At 54.8% G+C, this 18,463-nt stretch overlaps 1 protein-coding gene across 1 annotated transcript in view; it reads right to left on the bottom strand.

Moving 5' to 3' along the window:
- The window catches only part of RPTOR (regulatory associated protein of MTOR, complex 1), a 400,798-nt gene that overhangs the window by 38,063 nt on the left and 344,272 nt on the right, over window positions 1–18,463 (bottom strand). The window contains exons 24-27 of the mRNA XM_011933231.1: window positions 17,722–17,840; window positions 4,336–4,439; window positions 3,536–3,719; window positions 1,660–1,770 (exon numbers count right to left, since the gene is read on the bottom strand). Of these exons, the coding sequence (XP_011788621.1) occupies window positions 1,660–1,770; window positions 3,536–3,719; window positions 4,336–4,439; window positions 17,722–17,840 (518 nt within the window). The remainder of the gene's footprint in view (window positions 1–1,659; window positions 1,771–3,535; window positions 3,720–4,335; window positions 4,440–17,721; window positions 17,841–18,463) is intronic.

The following is an 18,463-nucleotide window of genomic DNA, read 5'->3' as shown; positions in this document are numbered from 1 at the left end:
CACCGCAGGTAAGCAGCGGTGAGCCCGGAGGGGACGCCACCCTCATGCCACCGCAGGTAAGCCGGGGTGAGCCCGGAGGGGACGCCACCCTCATGCCACCGCAGGTAAGCAGCGGTGAGCCCGGAGGGGACGCCACCCTCATGCCACCGCAGGTAAGCCGGGGTGAGCCCGGCAGGTGGGCCTGGTGAGGGGCTTGCTGACTAGGACTGAATCCAGCAGCCTGAATGATCTCCCGGGGTTTGTTTCTTTAATACTTTTCCCCCGACTCTAAAGGTGCTTCAGGCTTAGGGCAGAAACTGCAGAAGAGACACAAAAGAAGCCCGATTCAGTGCCGTCGTGGGCGGCACCATGTGCCAGTCTCCAGTCAGGAGCAGGCTCTTCTGGTCTCCGTCCTGTGCACATCTGTGTCTGAGCATGGGAAGCACGGCTCTGACTGTTCTGCGATCCGGGTTCTTGGTCGGCATTGTTTCTTTTTAAGGAATGTTGTCATGAGCACTTCCTTAGGACACTATTTTTAATGTTTAACTTTTCAGTAGCTCCAATAATACCTCATCAAATATTTCATAACTTTTTAACTATTCACGCTCTGTGGACATTTAAGTGAATCTCAATTTTCACTCTTATAAACAACACAGAAGTCATCTGTGTCTCTGATTATTTTCTCAAGACAGTATTTTAGGAGAGTCATGACCGGGTCAAAGGGAATGGTTATTTAAGGTGTTCGATGCTTCCTGGCAAGACGCTTTCTAGAACAGCCGGGCCACTGGCCACCCAGGTTCATTTGAGAAGTGGGAGGCGAACTCCTCTCTCTTTGCAGTAAAGGGCTCAGTAGTTCAAGCTTTTCGGCTTGCCTGCCTCAGGGGCTGCCTGATGGTTCTGTTTTTATGAACAGAAATCAGCATTCACTATGAGTACAGGAACACAGGGGCTGAGCTGTCGTGGGGTCTAAATACCATTCACGGAGATGACTAAGATGCAAGCTTGATATACAATCGAGCATAAGCCGAGAGTTTCAGCTTTCAATTATGTATGAGGAAAGAGGAAGGTTTTCTCAGAATGTGCTTTAGATTTACAAAAAATCTCCATGAGTTCCTGCCGGACCCTGGCAGAGAGATGAGCACCAGGACTGTGCTGACAGAGCAGCTCCCGCCCTGTCCCTTGAAGAGGCCCAGAGCCGCCGCCCTGCCCCAGCCTGCAGGGCCAGAGCCACCGCGTCCACAGCACGCGGCACTTGTCAGGGCTGTGTCAGGGTTGAGCCTCAGAGACGCCTTGTGGTGTAACCGCAAATGCACTGGGATTGGCTGCAGCAGGCTTGGTCTAACAGTCCCCAGACCTCTGTGCCACCCAAGCGTGGCCTTGGGGTGGGCCTCATGTGATCCTCATTGTTAGGGAGTGGGGAAGCCTGTCGTGACCCCGTCAGTTGAGGCAAAGTGACACCCGTCACACTGGCAAGCTCTGGCAAGGCAGGTTTTCTCGTTTTGTTTGGCAACAGGAAGGTAAATGAAGTCTGTTTCTTTTCGGGTCCTACCTTGACCGTGAACACCACGACCACGACCACAACCACAACAGCGACACTCACAAGCCCTGTTTATGCTCAAAGACGTGGGACGGACACACGTTCGCTAGGACTCTACTCTCAACCCCATGCTCCGGGCGCACCTTCATGACGGGCTGGGCGAAATAGCGGGCACTCCAGTCGCAGAACCCCGTCTGCACCGTGGCGGAGATGAAGCTTTTGTGTCCAGCAGCATCGTCTGCGTCGTCCGCAGTCTTCAGCGTTTAAGCAGGAGGGGTGGAGGGAGAAAGAAACAGCAGTCAGTCATGCCACTCTTAAGCTCAAAAGAGCTCCAGCAGGGGACAAGGGCATTCCGGGAGCTCCGGGCTGCCCCTAAGGACAGCACTTCTGTGCTCTGCTCACTTCCACATCCTGGTGACCGAGAACCCCTGAACATCGGGCCCGGGACTGAGGGGCCCGGGCTGAGAACCCCTAAATGTCTGGCCAGGAATTGAGGGGCCCGGGCTGTGAAGCGTCAGCCACGTCTGTCCCATCATCCCCAGGGCCGACCCAGCACAGCTCCCAAGTCAATTCTAGCTGACTGTCCAGACAGTGCCACGTGCGTCCCTGTGTGCTGGTCTATCAACCCCAAAAAGCCTCCACCGCGTGGTCCCAGGACGGCTCCCCTGATGGCCCCGTGACAGCAGGCTGAGAGCGGGGACTCCGTGTGAAGTGGCCTGGACGGAGCGTGCGGCTGTGCAGGCTGGCTGGGCTCCCAGCCCCTGGAGAAAGAGGATGTGAAGCTGAGGAGGACTGAGCTTTGGGTGTTTCCTGTTGTGGAACCTGCGGCGGCCAGGGCTGCCAGAGTCTGTGTGTGTGTGTGCAGTGAGGCTGGGCGCCAGGGGTCTCCTGTGCCATGCCATATGTGTGGGGGTGGGCCTGCTGGCATCTCTCCTGCTGTGTCTGGGCACAGGGGGCTCCCCAAGATCCCAGGGCAGGCGCAGTGAGAAGTGCATCCCCCCAACCCTAGACAGCTGCTCCGGCTCTGCAGTGAGAGCCATGGCCCAGGGCGGGGTCGGGTGGGGGCGCTGCACGTGCCGGCGGCACTGCTCCCCAGGACCGTGGCCTCCTGTCCCCATCAGGGGCTGGCCGGGAAGCTGAGGCTGCACTTAGGGCTTGGTGGTGGTTCTCGCTCCTCCTCTGCCAAGACACGGAAAGTCCAGGTGGGCTGGGGCTGAGCAGCACCTGTGGGGACCTGCCCGCTCCTGCTGTGACAGCTCTTCTACCCCAACACGGCTATTCCTGCTCCAAGGCACCCTGCAAGGTGGCCACTAACTTCTTTTAAAATCACTGAATGACCAAGCGAGCCCTGGACCCCACTCCGTTGCTGAGCTGATCATGCTGTCAGAACCCGGAGCAGCTGGGTGTGCTGGGTGCGCCCTGAACCACCTTCCTGAGCCCCGGTGCCCTCAACTGACAAAGTAGCAACACCTGGACAAGACAGCCGAGGTCTCCAGACCAGCTGCCACCTCACAACGCTCACACAGCCCCAGCAAAACAAAGCACACATTCCTCTCTCCAGAAATTTCTTTTTCAACTTAGTTAAAGGCAAAGAGAGCGCACCTATTTATGCAGTGTACTTGGACGTTCACAGAAAAGACAACACATTCAGAACAAACGCTCTGCAGTACGTCTGCCCCTGAGGGGACGCAGAGTGCTGTACGCCCAGGACGGGGAGAGCCGGGTAACTCCACGCTCCTGTTTCGTTACGTGGAAGCTGCCAAGAATGGCGAACCAGAACCGGGGCGGAGAACCGGACACACCTGGCCGTCCTCCTAAAGAGTGCAGGCAGAGGGGTGCACGAGCGAGGGCCAGCGCCCGGGTCTGCAAAGGCAGAGAGCGGCCCACAGACCCAGGGCAGCAGGGTGGGTCCTGCCCCATCCCGTGGTGACGTAAACAGCCTGAGGCCGAGGCCATGAGCCCCCATCTGAGAAGCAACGCTCTCAGCGTCCAGATCACGAGGCAGCCGGGGCTCCGTACCTGCTCTGGGCCCTTGTCGAACATCTTCCGTGTCCGGGGGAACTGGTGGGAGTGAGGGGTGTACTGCGCCCCCGCGGGGCCTGTGGTGCCCGGCCGGCCAGAAGGCAGGTCTCGGCTCACCGGCTGCTTGGCCACGTCGTTGGTCAGGCTGGAGCTGCTGGTGCTGGACGCTGGAGGGGAGCCCCTGCCATTGGGAGAAAAACAAACACTGCGTTCTCTGCGGAGTCTGGGGCTTCGGGAGGAAACATGGAACAACTTTCTGGGCCACCTGCACCCTCCCAGGTGCCACCAGCAGGGTGTCCTCAGTCGCCCGGCACACCAGCTGCTGGTGCCGAGTCCATGCTGCTCAGTTGCCCGCCTGGCAGGGGGCAGGGGTGTCCTTCATTGAACTCCAGCACCCTGGAAGGTGGTGCGGACAGCACGAAACCAGCTCAGAGCCTAGTGGGCCGGGATGCGCGAGCTCAGCGCACAGCAGTGCCACGTCCTGAGGTGCAAACACCTGTTGGTCACCCACTCGGAGATCTAGATCCCCTCTTAAGAACTCCGAAAAGCCGCAGAGACCAGGCTTAGTTCAAGTTTTGCTGAGACGATGTGCAAATCAAGATAGGGGAGAGCTCAAGGCAGGGTACCGGGGTGTCAGAGAGAGAAAGGGAAAGAGAATGCCCATTAGAGAGGGGGGAGGAGACGAAGCCAAGACAGGGCGGGGAAGGAGGAGGATGGGGAGGCCGGCTCAGGGAGAGCTCAGCCCGTGGGGCCCTGGTCACCACCGTGGACCTGCAGGCTGAGCGGGTGGCACTTACCCCGCCTGGTGGATGTGCACACCCTTGTTGGTGGGGCTGGCAGGGGCCGACTGTGTGAGGGAGGAAGTGTCCAGGACGCGCTGCGGCCGGGCATTCACGGTGGCCTAGGGGCAAAGGCATGGGGGCGTGAAGGTCAGACGGGATGCGCTCCGTGGAGGCCGCCACAAGAAGCAGAGGCTGGTGGCTGCCGTGGAGCCGCTTCAGTCCCAGAAAAGGCCTTTGGCTGAGGAAGCGCCAACACCAATGGAAGGCCCCAGCTGGATTCCTCCCAAATGCAATCCTGAAGCTCAAAGGGCATATTCTTTACTCTTGCCCGCTGGGCAAGCCCTGGCGTGGCTGTGGGAGCCGGGACGTCTGGGGAGGAAGCTCTGCCTGAGGCTCCTAAGGGGTCAGGGCCTGAAGCCTCTGAGATGGACGAAGGCCCGGCCTCCTCACCTTCCCTGCCAGAGGGGCGGCTCCTGGGCGGCCGCAGGGTCCTCCCCCTTGCCTGAGGCTGGGCCTCTACACCGTCCTGGCCTTGAGTCCGGTGCTCCCCAACACCTCAGCTCTTGGGTCAGAGGCTGCGAGTTGAGGCCCGGGAAGAATTCACCAGCCATGCTCTTCCTGGAGCTGGGTGACAGTGGCATTCGTGGAGGGTCAGGGAGGGCTTCATCTACCCAGGACCTGGCTGGTGGGCACGGGGTGGAAAGCCACCACAGCCCGAGGCCTCCACGCAGGCCACTGTTTACACCCCCGTGTTCCTCAGGAGGCCATGGAAACTGTCCAGGGTGCAGCAGCATCGGGGAATGCCTGCAGGGGGCTTGGGCTCTCTCCAGCGGCAAAATGGGCTCTGCTGCCTTGGCTGCGATGGGGCCTGGAACTCAAGACCGCCCTTAACACCCCCCTGGCCGAGGGGCTGTGGTCATCCTTCCCCATGGGTGCACATGGGTGGTGCCAGGTGCGCTGCATGGACAGGGTACCTTCATCTCCAGGGCAGACATGGCTGAAACCTGCCCTGGGGAGGGACACGCTGTCAGGGGGAGGGGACGGCTGCTCCCGGGGGGGTGGGGAGCAGGGTGGTGCACCGCTGGCACAGCCTAGCGGGCAGCATGAGGCTCCAAACCACCCCTTCAATGCAGCCATCTGCAGATGAAGCTGAGACCCTGGGCTCTGTGAGTCTCCTGCCACAGACACCAGCAGGGCTTGAAATTCTACCACAGAAAAAGATTTGTACCAGCTTGAGCCCTGGCATTCAGGGGGTAAGTGGTTTTGCTTTGAAGTTTTAAGCAGGTTTTCTGTGGATCTGGAGACCAAGTCTCGGCACTAGTGAGCATCTGTGAGAAACCAGGCAAGCCAGGGCGTGTGCGGCCCGGCCGCCGACAGGACCTCGTGAGGGCCCGGCTGCTTCGGGGTGGTTTTGTTCTGAATGCACTGCGCAACGTGGGGGCCGTGGGTCCCACTGGGTTCTGGACTCCAGAGGCTGTGCGCGTTCGGAAGGGCCTGATGGTGCCGGGGCAACCTCCTTTGTGATCAGGAGGACGGGGCCAGCTGCTCTGTGAAGGTGCCCACCGATCCCGCAGGCACCAGCCATTCCCTGAGCGCCGGCCCATCCCAGGCTGCGCTCCAGTCAGACAGAACCCCGTCCAGGCTGGAGTGCAGTGGTGTGACCTCGGCTCACTGCAACCTCCGCCTCCTGGGTTCACGCCATTCTCCTGCCTCAGCCTCCTGAGGAGCTGGGATTACAGGCGCCCGCCACCACGCCTGCCTACTTTTTTGTATTTTTAGTAGAGACGGGGTTTCACCATGTTAGCCAGGATGGTCTCCATCTCCTGACCTCGTGATCCGCCCGCCTTGGCCTCCCAAAGTGCTGGGTGTCTCACGGCTTTTAATTATTCACTTAGAAGTTAGGAACCTTGAACCTGCAATTCAACCAACAGAACACCAAGGAAAACAAAACAACCCTACAGTCTTCACTCATGTAACATCGACGCTTCCCAGATCACCCTTTCCTTCAAAACGCAAATAGCAAGAAAATGGAACCATAACTCGTCTTGAAGCAACATTCCTATTTTATAAACGACAAGAGTTGTTCTTTCCGAACTTGTTTTGTTTTGGTATTAAACTATTTGGCCAGCCCTAGACACACACAACCACCCCACAAAACCTGCCAGACATATGATCCCTTCAAAAGTCTAAAAAGAGAAAAGCCAGTTTTCGACTCTGAACTTTACATGTGCCTTCTCAAAATGTCTGGAAAAACAGTGGGAGGTGACGGGGAAGACAGAAAACTTCTGGAGTTGAAATGAAGCCTTCAGCAAAACCCACACATGCTCAGACACTCACGGAGCGCAAAGGCTCAGGCGCTGCTGGGCTGAGGCGGGTGACTCAGGAGCCTTGGGGTGTCCCGCTCAGCTGCCCGGGGTCTGTGCAGCTCCCGCCCCTGCCACCCTGCAGGGAAGCGCCCGCGGGAGCACCGTGTGGGAGCCGTGGTGACGAACCCTCTGCTGTGTCCACTCTTCTGGGAAGAGAACCGATCCTGGCCTCGGCAGGAATTCTCGCAGGCCCTGGGGTTACGAGATCATCCTGCTTTCACATGGCTTGTACCTGTGGCTGCTGTCACAAAACTAATTTTCTATCACTTTTGGAAATCTCGTGAGAGATGGACACACACCTGGTTCAGGAACCCCGTCCCATCCCCCCCCGACCGATTAGTGTAGTGAAGTGACCACAGGGTGTCAGCCTGGAGGAAGCCTTCTTTTAGCCGTGCACTTCCTATTTGTTCAACAAAGATTTACTCAGCGTTGATTGTGCTGGATCTGGGGCCAAGACTGTGAACATGAGCAGCACGTCCCTCGGAGGTGACCTGGCAGACCTGCCTGCCTGCGGTGTTGGTGTGAGGACAGGGCGCTCAACGAGCAGGGGCTGCGGGGCGCGGCTGGGGCAGGGGCAGGGGCAGAGGAGGAGCAGGGAGAGTCCTTTCTGCTGGTCCCTGCCACCATCTTAGAGAGCGCAGCACCAGGGAGGGTGAATAGAGAAGGCACAGCGCCGGCAGAGGCTGGGTTTGGAGGTGCAAACTGGAGGGCTGAGTGCAGCCCATATAGCCTCAGTGGGCCCAGGCCTGCCTCGAGGACACCGTGCCCTTCTCAGCGTGTACACGCCCAGAACCCCAGCTCGCTCACAGCCTGCAGTGGTCTAGGGTATGCAGACACGCCCTCTAGGGAGGTCTGAGTCCAGAGAGGACGGCAGCTGTAAGACGGTCAGGGTGACGGCTATAGGACAGGGCCATTCTTCCACTCCCCAAGCCAACCTTCAGCGGTGGCAAATAGGACTTTGCTAACAGTGAAATTCTCAGCACAGATGCTCTCTTGGGCCAGTGTACACATAAACACTCTCGGAAGATGGAGTCCCGGGCATCTTTCATCCACCCCTGCCTGTGTGCAGCTGGTGGAGCGGGGACTGTCTCCTGTTCCGGGAGTGCCACCTCACAAGGACACGGGGGGGTCTGAGCCAATGCAGATAAAAATACCGTGCATTTCAGAGACGTGGACAGTGAATTTTCCCACTGGGTCTTGACACAGTCAGGGCTGCGGATGCCAGCGTCAGCTTCTGGCTGCTCTATCTTGGGAGGAAGTGGAGTATTTCAGAAATGTTCCTGTTAATTTTATATCGAGGATCTGGACTCATGTGTGAGAAACTCTTAAAAAGGGATTCCCAGAGGATTATCCAGAGGCACTTTGGGGCTAAGAATAGCGCAGAGGCTGCGGGCTGCTTGGTGGGGGAGAAGAAGCCCCTGCAAACGCGTGTGCTGCTATTTCTTCAAGTCATTTTTCTGCAAACTGCGTTTCCTAGATACATCCCACGGCCTCCTCCTTTGGAGAAGTCAGTCCTGGGTATTATTCCGTTAAAGCAACATGGCGACTCTTAGCTAGCTGCCCAGTAGTTACAAAGGAAGCCTTAAGGAGTTTCACTTGGCGTCACGGCGCCCTCAGTCCTAGGTGCCGCGGGAAGAGAACCCCACGTCAGTGGAGGCCGAGGTGCCTCAGCCCACCAGCTCCCTCCCTCCTCAGAGCCAGGCGTGAGGGAAGGCTCGGGAGGTTCTGCAGTTGCTGTGGCCCCTTTTCCACAGAGGATGGTGAGATGGCCAAGGAGGTGACGGCGACAGACACGGGTGCCGACAGTGCAGCTCGCTGTGTGGATCCCTCTCTGCACCTGGGCGGCACAGGGACAGGCCTCTGCACTTCTTACCACAGCCCTAGTGGGGTGGGGGTCGTACCACGATCCCAGTTTTAAGTTTTAGACATGGAGAAATGCAAGCTGAGAGGCATGAAGTCACTGGCTGGAAGCCAGCAGAGCTAGAATGGGGCTCAGGGCAAAGCTGGTGCTGTCCCTGCCTGAAGGAGCCTCAGGCCCTAAGAGACAGCCTAGTGCCGCGTGGCTATGAACCCCTGTGGGGGTGCCTGTGGGGCAGCCGCTGCCTGCAGCTGCACAGAACAGTCTCATGGAGAACAGATTCCTGGCCACCACCCCAGAGCCCGGAGTCTGCATCTCCGCAGGGGAACAGGGCATCTCCGTCTGGACGGGCTCGCCAGGGGCGCTTCTGCTTTAGCTGGCCAGGGGCCCACGGGCCGGCATTGGACAGCATGGCTCTAAGGCAGGGCCACGTCTGATTCTGTAGCTAATCCAGGCTGATGCTGCCCTCGTTCCCCAGGTCTGTAGGGAGGGGAATGAGCACGCGCATGAAAAGCTTTCAAGCCGTAGACGTGACACGTGTCCAGGCTGTTCATTAGTGCTGCTGGTGTGCCATATTCCTGGGGCGGCACTTCCCACTGTTCTGAGCATCCCTCCTTTGGGTGGAGGTGCAGGAACTAAGACAGGTGAGGCGAAAGCTCGCTGAGGATGCAGAGGGTGTGCGCACCTGTGGCTTGGTGGGAGAGGCGGTGGGACACTTCCACGCAGCAGGTCACCAGTGAAACCAGGCACAGGTGGGACATGCAGCACGGCCTTCAGGGGCTGGAGGTAGAGCTCATGATTCCCAGAGGGGCCCTGAGCTGGGAGAGAGCCCGATGGCTTCAGAGAGGTGTGGTTCTAGGGGGAGGGATGACGGCGACAACAGAGAACTGTCCATCTCAGTTAAGGAAATGCTGTTTGATGAGATTAAAAAGAAATCAGAATATCTATATGCAGATCGGCTGAGATCACTGGAAGAGAAATTTCAGAGAATTTCAGAGGTAAAGACAATTTTAGCAAGTGCAGAACTACTTTGGTCTAGAAGCTAATTGCAAACATGCTGAATTAAGAAATCCTTACGATTCAGGCAGCTTGAGAGAACAGAGGGTAGGGACAAACAGACCGGGCTCTCTGGGTTCTAAGAGATGCTGTCAAGTAGGAGGAGAGAAAATTCTGGCATGACAGTCTGATTTTAAAAGAAATGTATCCATGGCCGGGTGCAGTGGCTCATGCCTGTAATCCCAGCACTTTGGGAGGCCAAGGCAGGTGGATCACTTGAGGCCATGAGGTCAAGACCAGCATGGCCAACATGGCGAAACTCCGTCTCTACTGAAAATACAAAAATTAGCTGGGCATGGTAGTGCATGCCTGTATTCCCAGCTACTCAGGAGGCTGAGGCAGAAGAATTGCTTGAACCTGGGAGATGGAGGTTGCAGTGAGCTGAGATCGCGCCACTGCACTTCAGCCTGGGTGACAGAGTGAAACTCGGTCTCAAAAACAAAAAAAGAAACCTATCCATAAGTAACTCACAGTACAAAAGCATGAAGCCAGGTGTCAGGCTTAGGACTTTGGCATATGCTTTCCTGGGTATCTCAATCTTTTGTTTTCACTCTCTTTTTTACTTTTGAGATGGGGTCTCGCTCTGTCACCCAGGCTGGAGTCCAGTGGTGCCATCTAGGCTTACTGCAACCTCTGCCTCCTGGGTTCGAGCAATTCTTGTGCCTCAGCTTTCTGAGTAGCTGGGACTACAGGAGTGTGTCACCACACCCAGCTAATTTTTATATTTTTAGTAGAGACTGTTAACCAGGCTGGTTTTGAACTCCTGGCCTCAAGTAATCTGCCCACCTTGGCCTCCCAAAGTGCTGGGATTACAGGTATGAGCCACTGCACCTAGCCAATGTTTATTTTCTTTATCAGTCACTTAGGTCTTCATCTTATAAGTAGATCAAAATGTCATGGGATCCTTGGGGTGTTGCTTTGCCAGCCAGAAACCTCTGTGACTGGTGATGCCTTTGCCCAAGTTTTCACTTGGGCCCACTGGCCTTGTTATGCCCATTCAGCCTGGCGGGCTGCGCTTGGCTCACACTGCTGGCCTGAATCTCACACCTGCCAAAGGCAAGCCAGGCGCAGAGTGGTGAGAGTGAATGTGGGGTCCAGCCACTGTGCAAGCCACACATTGCAGGGCAGCTCTAGGCACTGGCATAGGTGCCAGCTCCCTGCAAGGCTGTGGCTGGGCCAGGTGTACTACAAGCAGCTTCAACAGCTGGCACTGGGGACCACGGTGGCGCCTGGAAGCTTGGAGACACCAGGAACTGCAGAGCCCCAGAGATGGCATCACAGCCCTATCTTGGGGCGCTCCTAGGTCTGGGTTCCCTGAAGGGCCGCAGCTCTTCTCTCCTCTTCTCTTCTCTCCTTCTTGTCTGCAACATGGCAAGCAAGGGGCATGTTTCAGCCCTGTTTGTGTCATAGCTCTTGCAGCCCTGCCATTTGGTGGGTCGTGAGTTCTTGTCCTGCATCCAGGAAGAATGAGGTACATGGACAAGTCGAGGGTGAGCAAGCTAAAGAGGAGCTTTACTGAACAACAGAACAGTTCAGAGGAGACCCACAGTTGGTGGCTCCTCTCCAGAGGCAGGTTGTCCTGATGAGTGTTCTGCTCTCAGCAGAAAGGAGACCCTGGAGTGGGTAGCTCCTCTCAGTAGCTGGTTTTCCCAATGTCTGCTCAGCTCTCAGCAGAGAGGAGACCCTGGAGTGGGTAGCTCTTCTCTCAAGGCAGGTCATCCCATTGTTTCGTCAAGTCTGGCTGAGTCCGGGGTTTTTATGGGCTTCAAAGGGGAGGAAGCGTGTGCTGACGGATTCATGAGCAGCTACGGGCAGGCTCGGAAAAAACACCGTAAGTTCCCATTCTGGTCCATCAGCCCAGCCCCCAGGCTTCAGGCCGTCCCTGGCTTGAAGGTGGCACTTCACCGGGGACCCGCCCCTTTCTGCCCAGGACCCTGTTTGCCTCCTGCCGTCATCCACAATACCCAGGCTGATTGTGCCGAGGGGCACCTGCAGGCTAGTGCCAAACTGCCCTCAGTCCCTGCCCTCAGCCTCCCTCCCATGCTCGTTGGTGCCCAAAGTCCGGAGGGGGCTGAGGCAGCAGGAGGTTGGCATGTTAGCCCTGCCTCGAGCGTGTGCACAGCTGGTGGGGTTGCAACAGCACCTGGGTTCAGCCTTAACTTTGCTCCGAGACTGAAGTGGGTGCCAGGAGCAGGGAGAGGCCAGGCAATGGGAGTAGACACTTCCGAGCCTGCGGGGGGTAGGGGTGCTTCCTGGGCCCCTGACAGCATGGAGGAGCCATGCCAGGTGGCTGCAGCTGGGCCTGGGAGGGTGGGGCTCCTGCCTGCTCCTGGCCCCCAAGAACAGAGATGGCTGGGTCTGGAGCCACAGCTGGATGGCTGCAGCTGCGCCTGGGAGGGTGGGGTTCCTGCCTGCTCCTGGTCTCCAAGAACAGAGATGCCTGGATCCAGAGCTGTGGCTGGGCGGCTGCGGCTGCGCCTGGGGAGCATGAGGCTCCTGCCCTGTCAATTTGGAAGGGGGTGGGGATTCCTCTTGTTCCTGCTTCCTGCCAGCTTCGTGGAGCATGCAGCCCTGGCCATGCCTCCCCAGCTGTAGCTGACGTCATGGCAGTGGCTGCTCCAAGACAGGCTGCCACTGCCATCAATTTGACCTTTCGTTAAGTACACTCATTTCTCATCTCTGTCTGCATGTATGGGTCCCGCAATAGAGGCAGCAGCCAGCGCATGCACACACTCTTCACAGCACCACGAGGCTGCAGCACTGCTTCTAGGTGAGTTTGTACATTTATGCTCACACGTTTTCTCATAGATTATAATATAAGCAGTGATCATGAGCACGTGTGCCCTGACAGGTGACCACCTATGACTTGAAGGTTCTTTCTCGGCATTGTCCTAAAACCACAGGGCGAGAACTGCTGGGGCCACAGGCAGGCTCCTGAGGAGCATCAGTCCTTTCTTTCTACTTCTACAATAGTCTGAAATTTTCCTCAAAAAAAACCTAAAAGCAGGCCAGGTGCAGTGGCTCGTGCCTGTAATCCTGGCATTTTGGGAGGGAAATGTGGGTGAATCACTTGAGCCTAGGAGTTTGAGACCACCCTGGGCAACATGGTGAAACCCCATCTCTACAAAAAATACAAAAATTAGCTACGCATGGTGGTGTGCCCCTGTAGTCCCGGCTACTTGGGAGGCTGAGGTGGGAGCATTGCTGGAGCCCAGGAGGTCGAGGCTGCAGTGAGCCGTGACTGGATCACTGAACTCCAGCCTGGGTGACAGAGCAACACCCTGTCTCAAAACAAAACAAACAACACCCCCAAAACTAAATCAAGGGAAAAGGAAGCTAAAAGCAAAATGAAAACCCCAAGCTCATGGAATGGGAATCGAAATACACCATACACACATGAAATCAGACCACATCTCTGGAGCTGTGTGGGTTCTCTCATACAGAGTTGGTGGCAATTTCTGTATTTGAATATAGAATTCTACGGGGCATTCCATAGTAATAAGGCTGTTTTAGACTCTGATGAACAAAAATTTGGCTCCAGAGTTAAATATCTAAAATAGGCTCGTTTCTCTGTAAAATGAAATTTAATCCCTTCAGTTCCTAGAGCAGGAAAATAAGGCATTTCTTGAAATTAAAATGAAGACAAGAAAGATTTATGCTTCCAAATGCTTTAGTAGCAATGTTTACTCTTGAACCCACACACACTTATATACACTCAGACACATACACACACACACGAGCTCATGCTGCATTGTGCTATGTATAGCAAGGTCTCTAGCAGAGGCCTTCTCTTGACTCTGGTCTCCACTCCTCTGGCTGTGGCGTGTCTGCCGGAGTGATGGCCATGTGCCTTAAGGTCTGTGTGTCATTCTAGGACAGCAAAGCAGGCACAGAAGGCAAATGCCACTTTTATGGGGGTTTCTGGAGCTCAATCAGATAGCACAACAAGGTCCTGTGTTCGAGTTGCTGTAACCTGCTAACATGAAAGGCATATGCAGGTGCTTAACTGCCTTACCATGGGGGGAGAAGGGGGCGGGCCGTCCAGCTAGACTACATGTCACGCACAATCCAAAAGGGCGCTGGGCTGTGGAGGCTGTGCTGGGACGTTTGCTGCAAAGCAGAGAGCAGTGGCTTCTGTGCCACACATGCTTGAGAGCTTCCTAGGAGGAGCTATTTAACAACTGGAGGCCAGGTCCGCAGGAATGCACTTAATAGTCCTTATATTTCAAGATTAGGCACTCGGATTACAGTTTAAAATAATTCAGGCTAATTTTTTAGTGAGGTTAAATACACTAAAGCCACTGAAAAATAAACTTAAATTGGCTGAATACTGATTTCATCACGATCAAAATACCCAAGAAGCTAAATTAATTGGGGGAAAATGATCAAACCTAAATAGCGCTGGCCTCCAACTGTGCAGTCAGGACAGAGCAGGGGTGGTCCATGGCCACAGCCATCCTGTGCCTCCAAGAGAAAAGAAGAGGCCACCAGACACTCTTGTGTGTCAGAGAACTGCCGGCTGAGACGGCGAACTGGCCATCAATTCTAAAAACTTAAACCATTTATCAATGTTCATAAAAAGCTTTTAGAATTATTTTGTGAAAACGGCTATTTAAAACCCAACCTTGAAATTTTAAACTAAAAGTGGTAGAGGCTATTTAGAGTCTAAAAGGGCAGTGGTAAGTGGTAAGAACTGATTTTCCCTCATCCGTAGCAGGCACATGTGATGATTTCAGTCCTAATCCTCCAGGGCGTCAGCTCATCTCAGAGGCCTCGGGATCTGCTGCTCTGGCTTGGGGGCTCCGCGGGTGGTTTCCTCAGGGGTGCTTGTGCAGTCTTACGACTTTCTTTTCTTCCTTATTTCCTTCCTGTCTGCTTTACTGCCTCCCCCTCTTGGTCTCAGACCATAATATGTAGCAAACATACATTTTTCAATATTATTTTAAAAGACATGGTCTCGCTCTGCCACCCACAATGAAGTGCAGCGGCACAGTCATAGCTCCCTGTAGCCTCGAGCTCCTGGGCTCCAGGGATCTTCCCGTCTCATCCTCCTGGGTAGCTGCGTCCCCAAGCGCTTGCCACCACACCTGGCTAACCTGTTACCATTCTGTAGAGATGGGGTTTCACTGTTTCCCAGGCTGGTCTCAAAACACCTGGGCTCAAACAATCCTCTCACCCTGGCCTCGCACAGTGCTGGGATTACAGGTGTGAGCCACCGCACCCAGCCTAAGTTTTATTTTTTTTTTATTTTTTGAGGCGGAGTCTCGCTCTGTCGCCCAGACTAGAGTGCAGTGGCCAGATCTCAGCTCACTGCAAGCTCCGCCTCCTGGGTTTACGCCATTCTCCTGCCTCAGCCTCCCGAGTAGCTGGGACTACAGGCACCTGCCACCTCACCCGGCTAGTTTTTCTATTTTTAGTAGAGACGGGGTTTCACCGTGTTAGCCAGGATGGTCTCGATCTCCTGACCTCGTGATCCGCCCGTCTCGGCCTCCCAAAGTGCTGGGATTACAGGCTTGAGCCACCGTGCCCGGCCCTAAGTTTTATTTTTGTATTTATCCTATTCTTAGTTTAAAAGCAAATAATTATATTATTTCTTAGTTTTCCTATCACATAATGAAAACATTAACTTAATTGACTGGCTATTTTCAATAGGCCAGTGACACATAAAAGAAATCGGAGGAGACGGCCTGCTGCCTGGGGATGAACGTCGCCAGGTGCCTGTGCAGCTGGCCACACCACACGGTGACGAAGGAAGCGGCAGAGTCCGCGGCAGGGACGCGGTGACGAAGGAAGTAGCAGAGCGGTCCGCTGCAGGAGGGGAGGCTGGTGCAGAATTAAACAATCTGGATCTTTCCAAGTTGGCCAACAGGCTACTTGTGACTATTACCTGTGATACTATAAAGAACAGGCTGGGCGCAGTGGCTCACGCCTGCAATCTGAGCACTTTGGGAGGCCAAGGCAGGCAGATCATGAGGTCAAGAGATCGAGACCATCTGGCCAACATGATGAAACCCCGTCTCTACTGAAAACACAAAAATCAGCCAGTGCGGTGACTCACGCCTGTTGTCCCAGCTACTCGGGAGGCTGAGGCAGCAGAATTACTTGAACCTGGGAGGCAGAGGCTGCAGTGAGCTGAGATTGTGCCACTGCATTCCAGCCTGGCAACAGAGCGAGAATCCATCTCAAAATAAATAAATAAATGAATAAAATATAATTGAAGCAGCAGCACCTGTAGACAGTAAGGTGATTTCAACCTGTCAGAAATATGACATAACTAGACCAACAGAAAATAACTTAGTTGAAGGAGCCAAAAGCCACACAAGTATAATATCAGCAAAAGGAGCTGAGGAGCTGCAGGAACCCCGGCTTGACAGGCGGCCAGGACCCAGAATGCCGCAGCAAATGAGAAGGGAGACTCGACAGCTCACTTGGAAAAAGCAATGGATGAGGATGGAAAGCCGTGGCTCCTCAACCCTGCAGACCCTGGCAGTGAGTGATACCCAAGTCAACTCCGCAGCCGGGTCGGATGAAGACGGAGAACACCGCAGAGGCTGCAAGACTGCGGCCTTTCCCTGCATTCTTCTTGCAACGTTTCTGTAAGCTTTTGAAGTTTTATCAAAAAGTTACAAAAAATTTTTTAAGTGCTATGAGTGACTTCTAATTCCATGTAAATCATCCAACTTCCATAAGCAACTAGAAAATCAGGAAAAATACCGTAAACAGTTGTTTTCGGACACTGGGTGCTGGGTGTCGCAGGCCTGTGATCCCTGAGAAAAGGGAAATAAACAGCTGCCCTGTGTCCAGCTTGAACGTGGTTTCAGGCAGTCCCAGGCCATGGCGCAGAGAGGGTGAGCCCAGCACTTTCAGGGAACAGGAGACAGAGACCGGGGCTCCAGGGAGGCTGAGGTGGCGAGAATTTGCAGGACAGAGCACTGGAGAGGGGAAAGCTTCCAAGGTCTGCAGGGGAGGCCCCCAGAGTCTTTGACTAAGTGCTCATCTGCTCACAGTAGACTGACAACCCATGAGGCAGAGAAAACACAGCGGGAAGGTGGTAGACCAAACGCCCAGAGCTCACAAAAAGGACTGAGAAGAGTTTACAGTCCCCAAAGAGAAAGGACTAAAATCAATGATCTCTGCTTCTACCTTAAGAAACTAGGATGAGAAGAGCAAATTAAACTCAAAGTAAGCAGAAGAAATCAAGCTTTACTGATGAAAGCATCAATCAGTAAAATGGAAAACGGCCAAACAACAGAGAAAAACCAATGAAACCAAAAGCTGATTCTTTGGAAAGCTCCCTTTAGCTAGAATGGCCATGAATAAGAAACCACTAGCTAGACAGGTTTTGAATGAGTCAAAAATCACTGCTATCAGAAATGGAAGAAAAGTCTGGGTGTGGTGGCTCATGCCTGTAATCCCAGCACTTCAGGAGGCCAAGGCAGGAGGATCACTTGAACTGAGGAGTTAGAGACCAGCTTGGGCAACATACTGAGACCCTGTCTCTAAAAAAAATTTAAAAATTAGCTGGGTGTGGTGGTGTGCACCTGTAGTCCCAGCTACTTCCAAAGCTGAGGTGGGAGGGCTGCTTGAGCCCAGGAGTTGGAGGATACTGTGAGCCGTGATCAGGTCATTGCATTCTAGTCTCGACAGAGTGAGACTCTCTTAAAAAAAAACAAAAAACAGGTGCGGTGGCTCACGCTTGTGATCCCAACACTTTGGGAGGCTGAGGCAGGAGGATCCCTTGAGCCCAGGAGTTCAAGACCAGCCTGAGCAACATAGACAGACCCTGTCTCTTATAAATAATTAAGAAAGAAAAAAAAAAAAGGAAGAAGGGCCAGCACTGTAGCTCACTCAGACATCAGAGGATCCTGAAAAATAATGGCAGTCCTCAGTTCTCCCCTAATTGCCTTGATGGGGGTCAGTAAATCCAGCACCCTGCCCACATGGGAGCGGCACAGACAGTGTTCAGGGTGTACTGTACATCTCCAGATTCAAGATGTTTGCTGAAGCTCGCTTTATTTTCTAAACCGTGGTGTGGACCCGGGCACGCCTGGGGTTCCTCGCGTGCACACTCATAACCGAGAACCAGCAGCTGGAGCGCGGTGGGGAGCGCCCGGCACATACCTTGTAGGCGATACTGTTGAGCACTTTCATGGCCACGTCTGAGACCTCTGGATAGGGGTCAGCAGCCAGGTGCAGCAGGACTCTCCAAATCTGAGTGTAAACGCTATTAAAGGAAACTCCTGAGAGAGAGAAATGGAAGACGTTTTAGTAGAAAGTAGCTGCCAACGAGGCTCCTAAGGCAGCTGCGTTTTCTGAAACCCTAACCCTGGTATCGGAAGCGTTGCTTTAAAGAGTCGAGGTTACAGGAAGCTCCCATTTTGTTATTCTGGCAATGGGTCCCGAGATTCAAGAATCTTAGCTGATCGCTAGGTTTGATCACACGGATTCATCTTCTGAGGCTGAATCTTTCTAAAAGGAAAACTGCATGGGAAAGGGTGTAACTTTCCTTGAAATGCCTCAACGGATCAGAGGGCACGACCACACCCCTGGAGGAGCATCTGATGTCACGTCCTAGATTTCCAGGAGCCTCCGCGGCCCACGGGTAATGGTACATGTGGCGTGGACGTCTACACCGCATCAAGTTCACCACGTGCTGCTTTGCACTGTGACCCAGAGAGCGCTTCCCGCCCACCTCCGTGCGCTGGCCCTGCCTACCTCCATGGGCCTCCTGCCCACCTCCACGCACTGGCCCTGCCCACCTCCACGTGCCTCCTGCCCACCTCTGTGCGCCTCCTGCCCACCTCCGCGCGCTGGCCCTGCCCACCTCCACGTGCCTCCTGCCCACCTCCGCACACCTGCTGCC

Source organism: Colobus angolensis, unplaced genomic scaffold, assembly GCF_000951035.1.
Source record: "Colobus angolensis palliatus isolate OR3802 unplaced genomic scaffold, Cang.pa_1.0 Scaffold1, whole genome shotgun sequence".
Lineage (NCBI taxonomy): Eukaryota > Metazoa > Chordata > Mammalia > Primates > Cercopithecidae > Colobus > Colobus angolensis.
The sequence above is the reverse complement of the archived record's forward strand: the minus strand, read 5'-3'. Positions and strand labels throughout refer to the sequence as shown.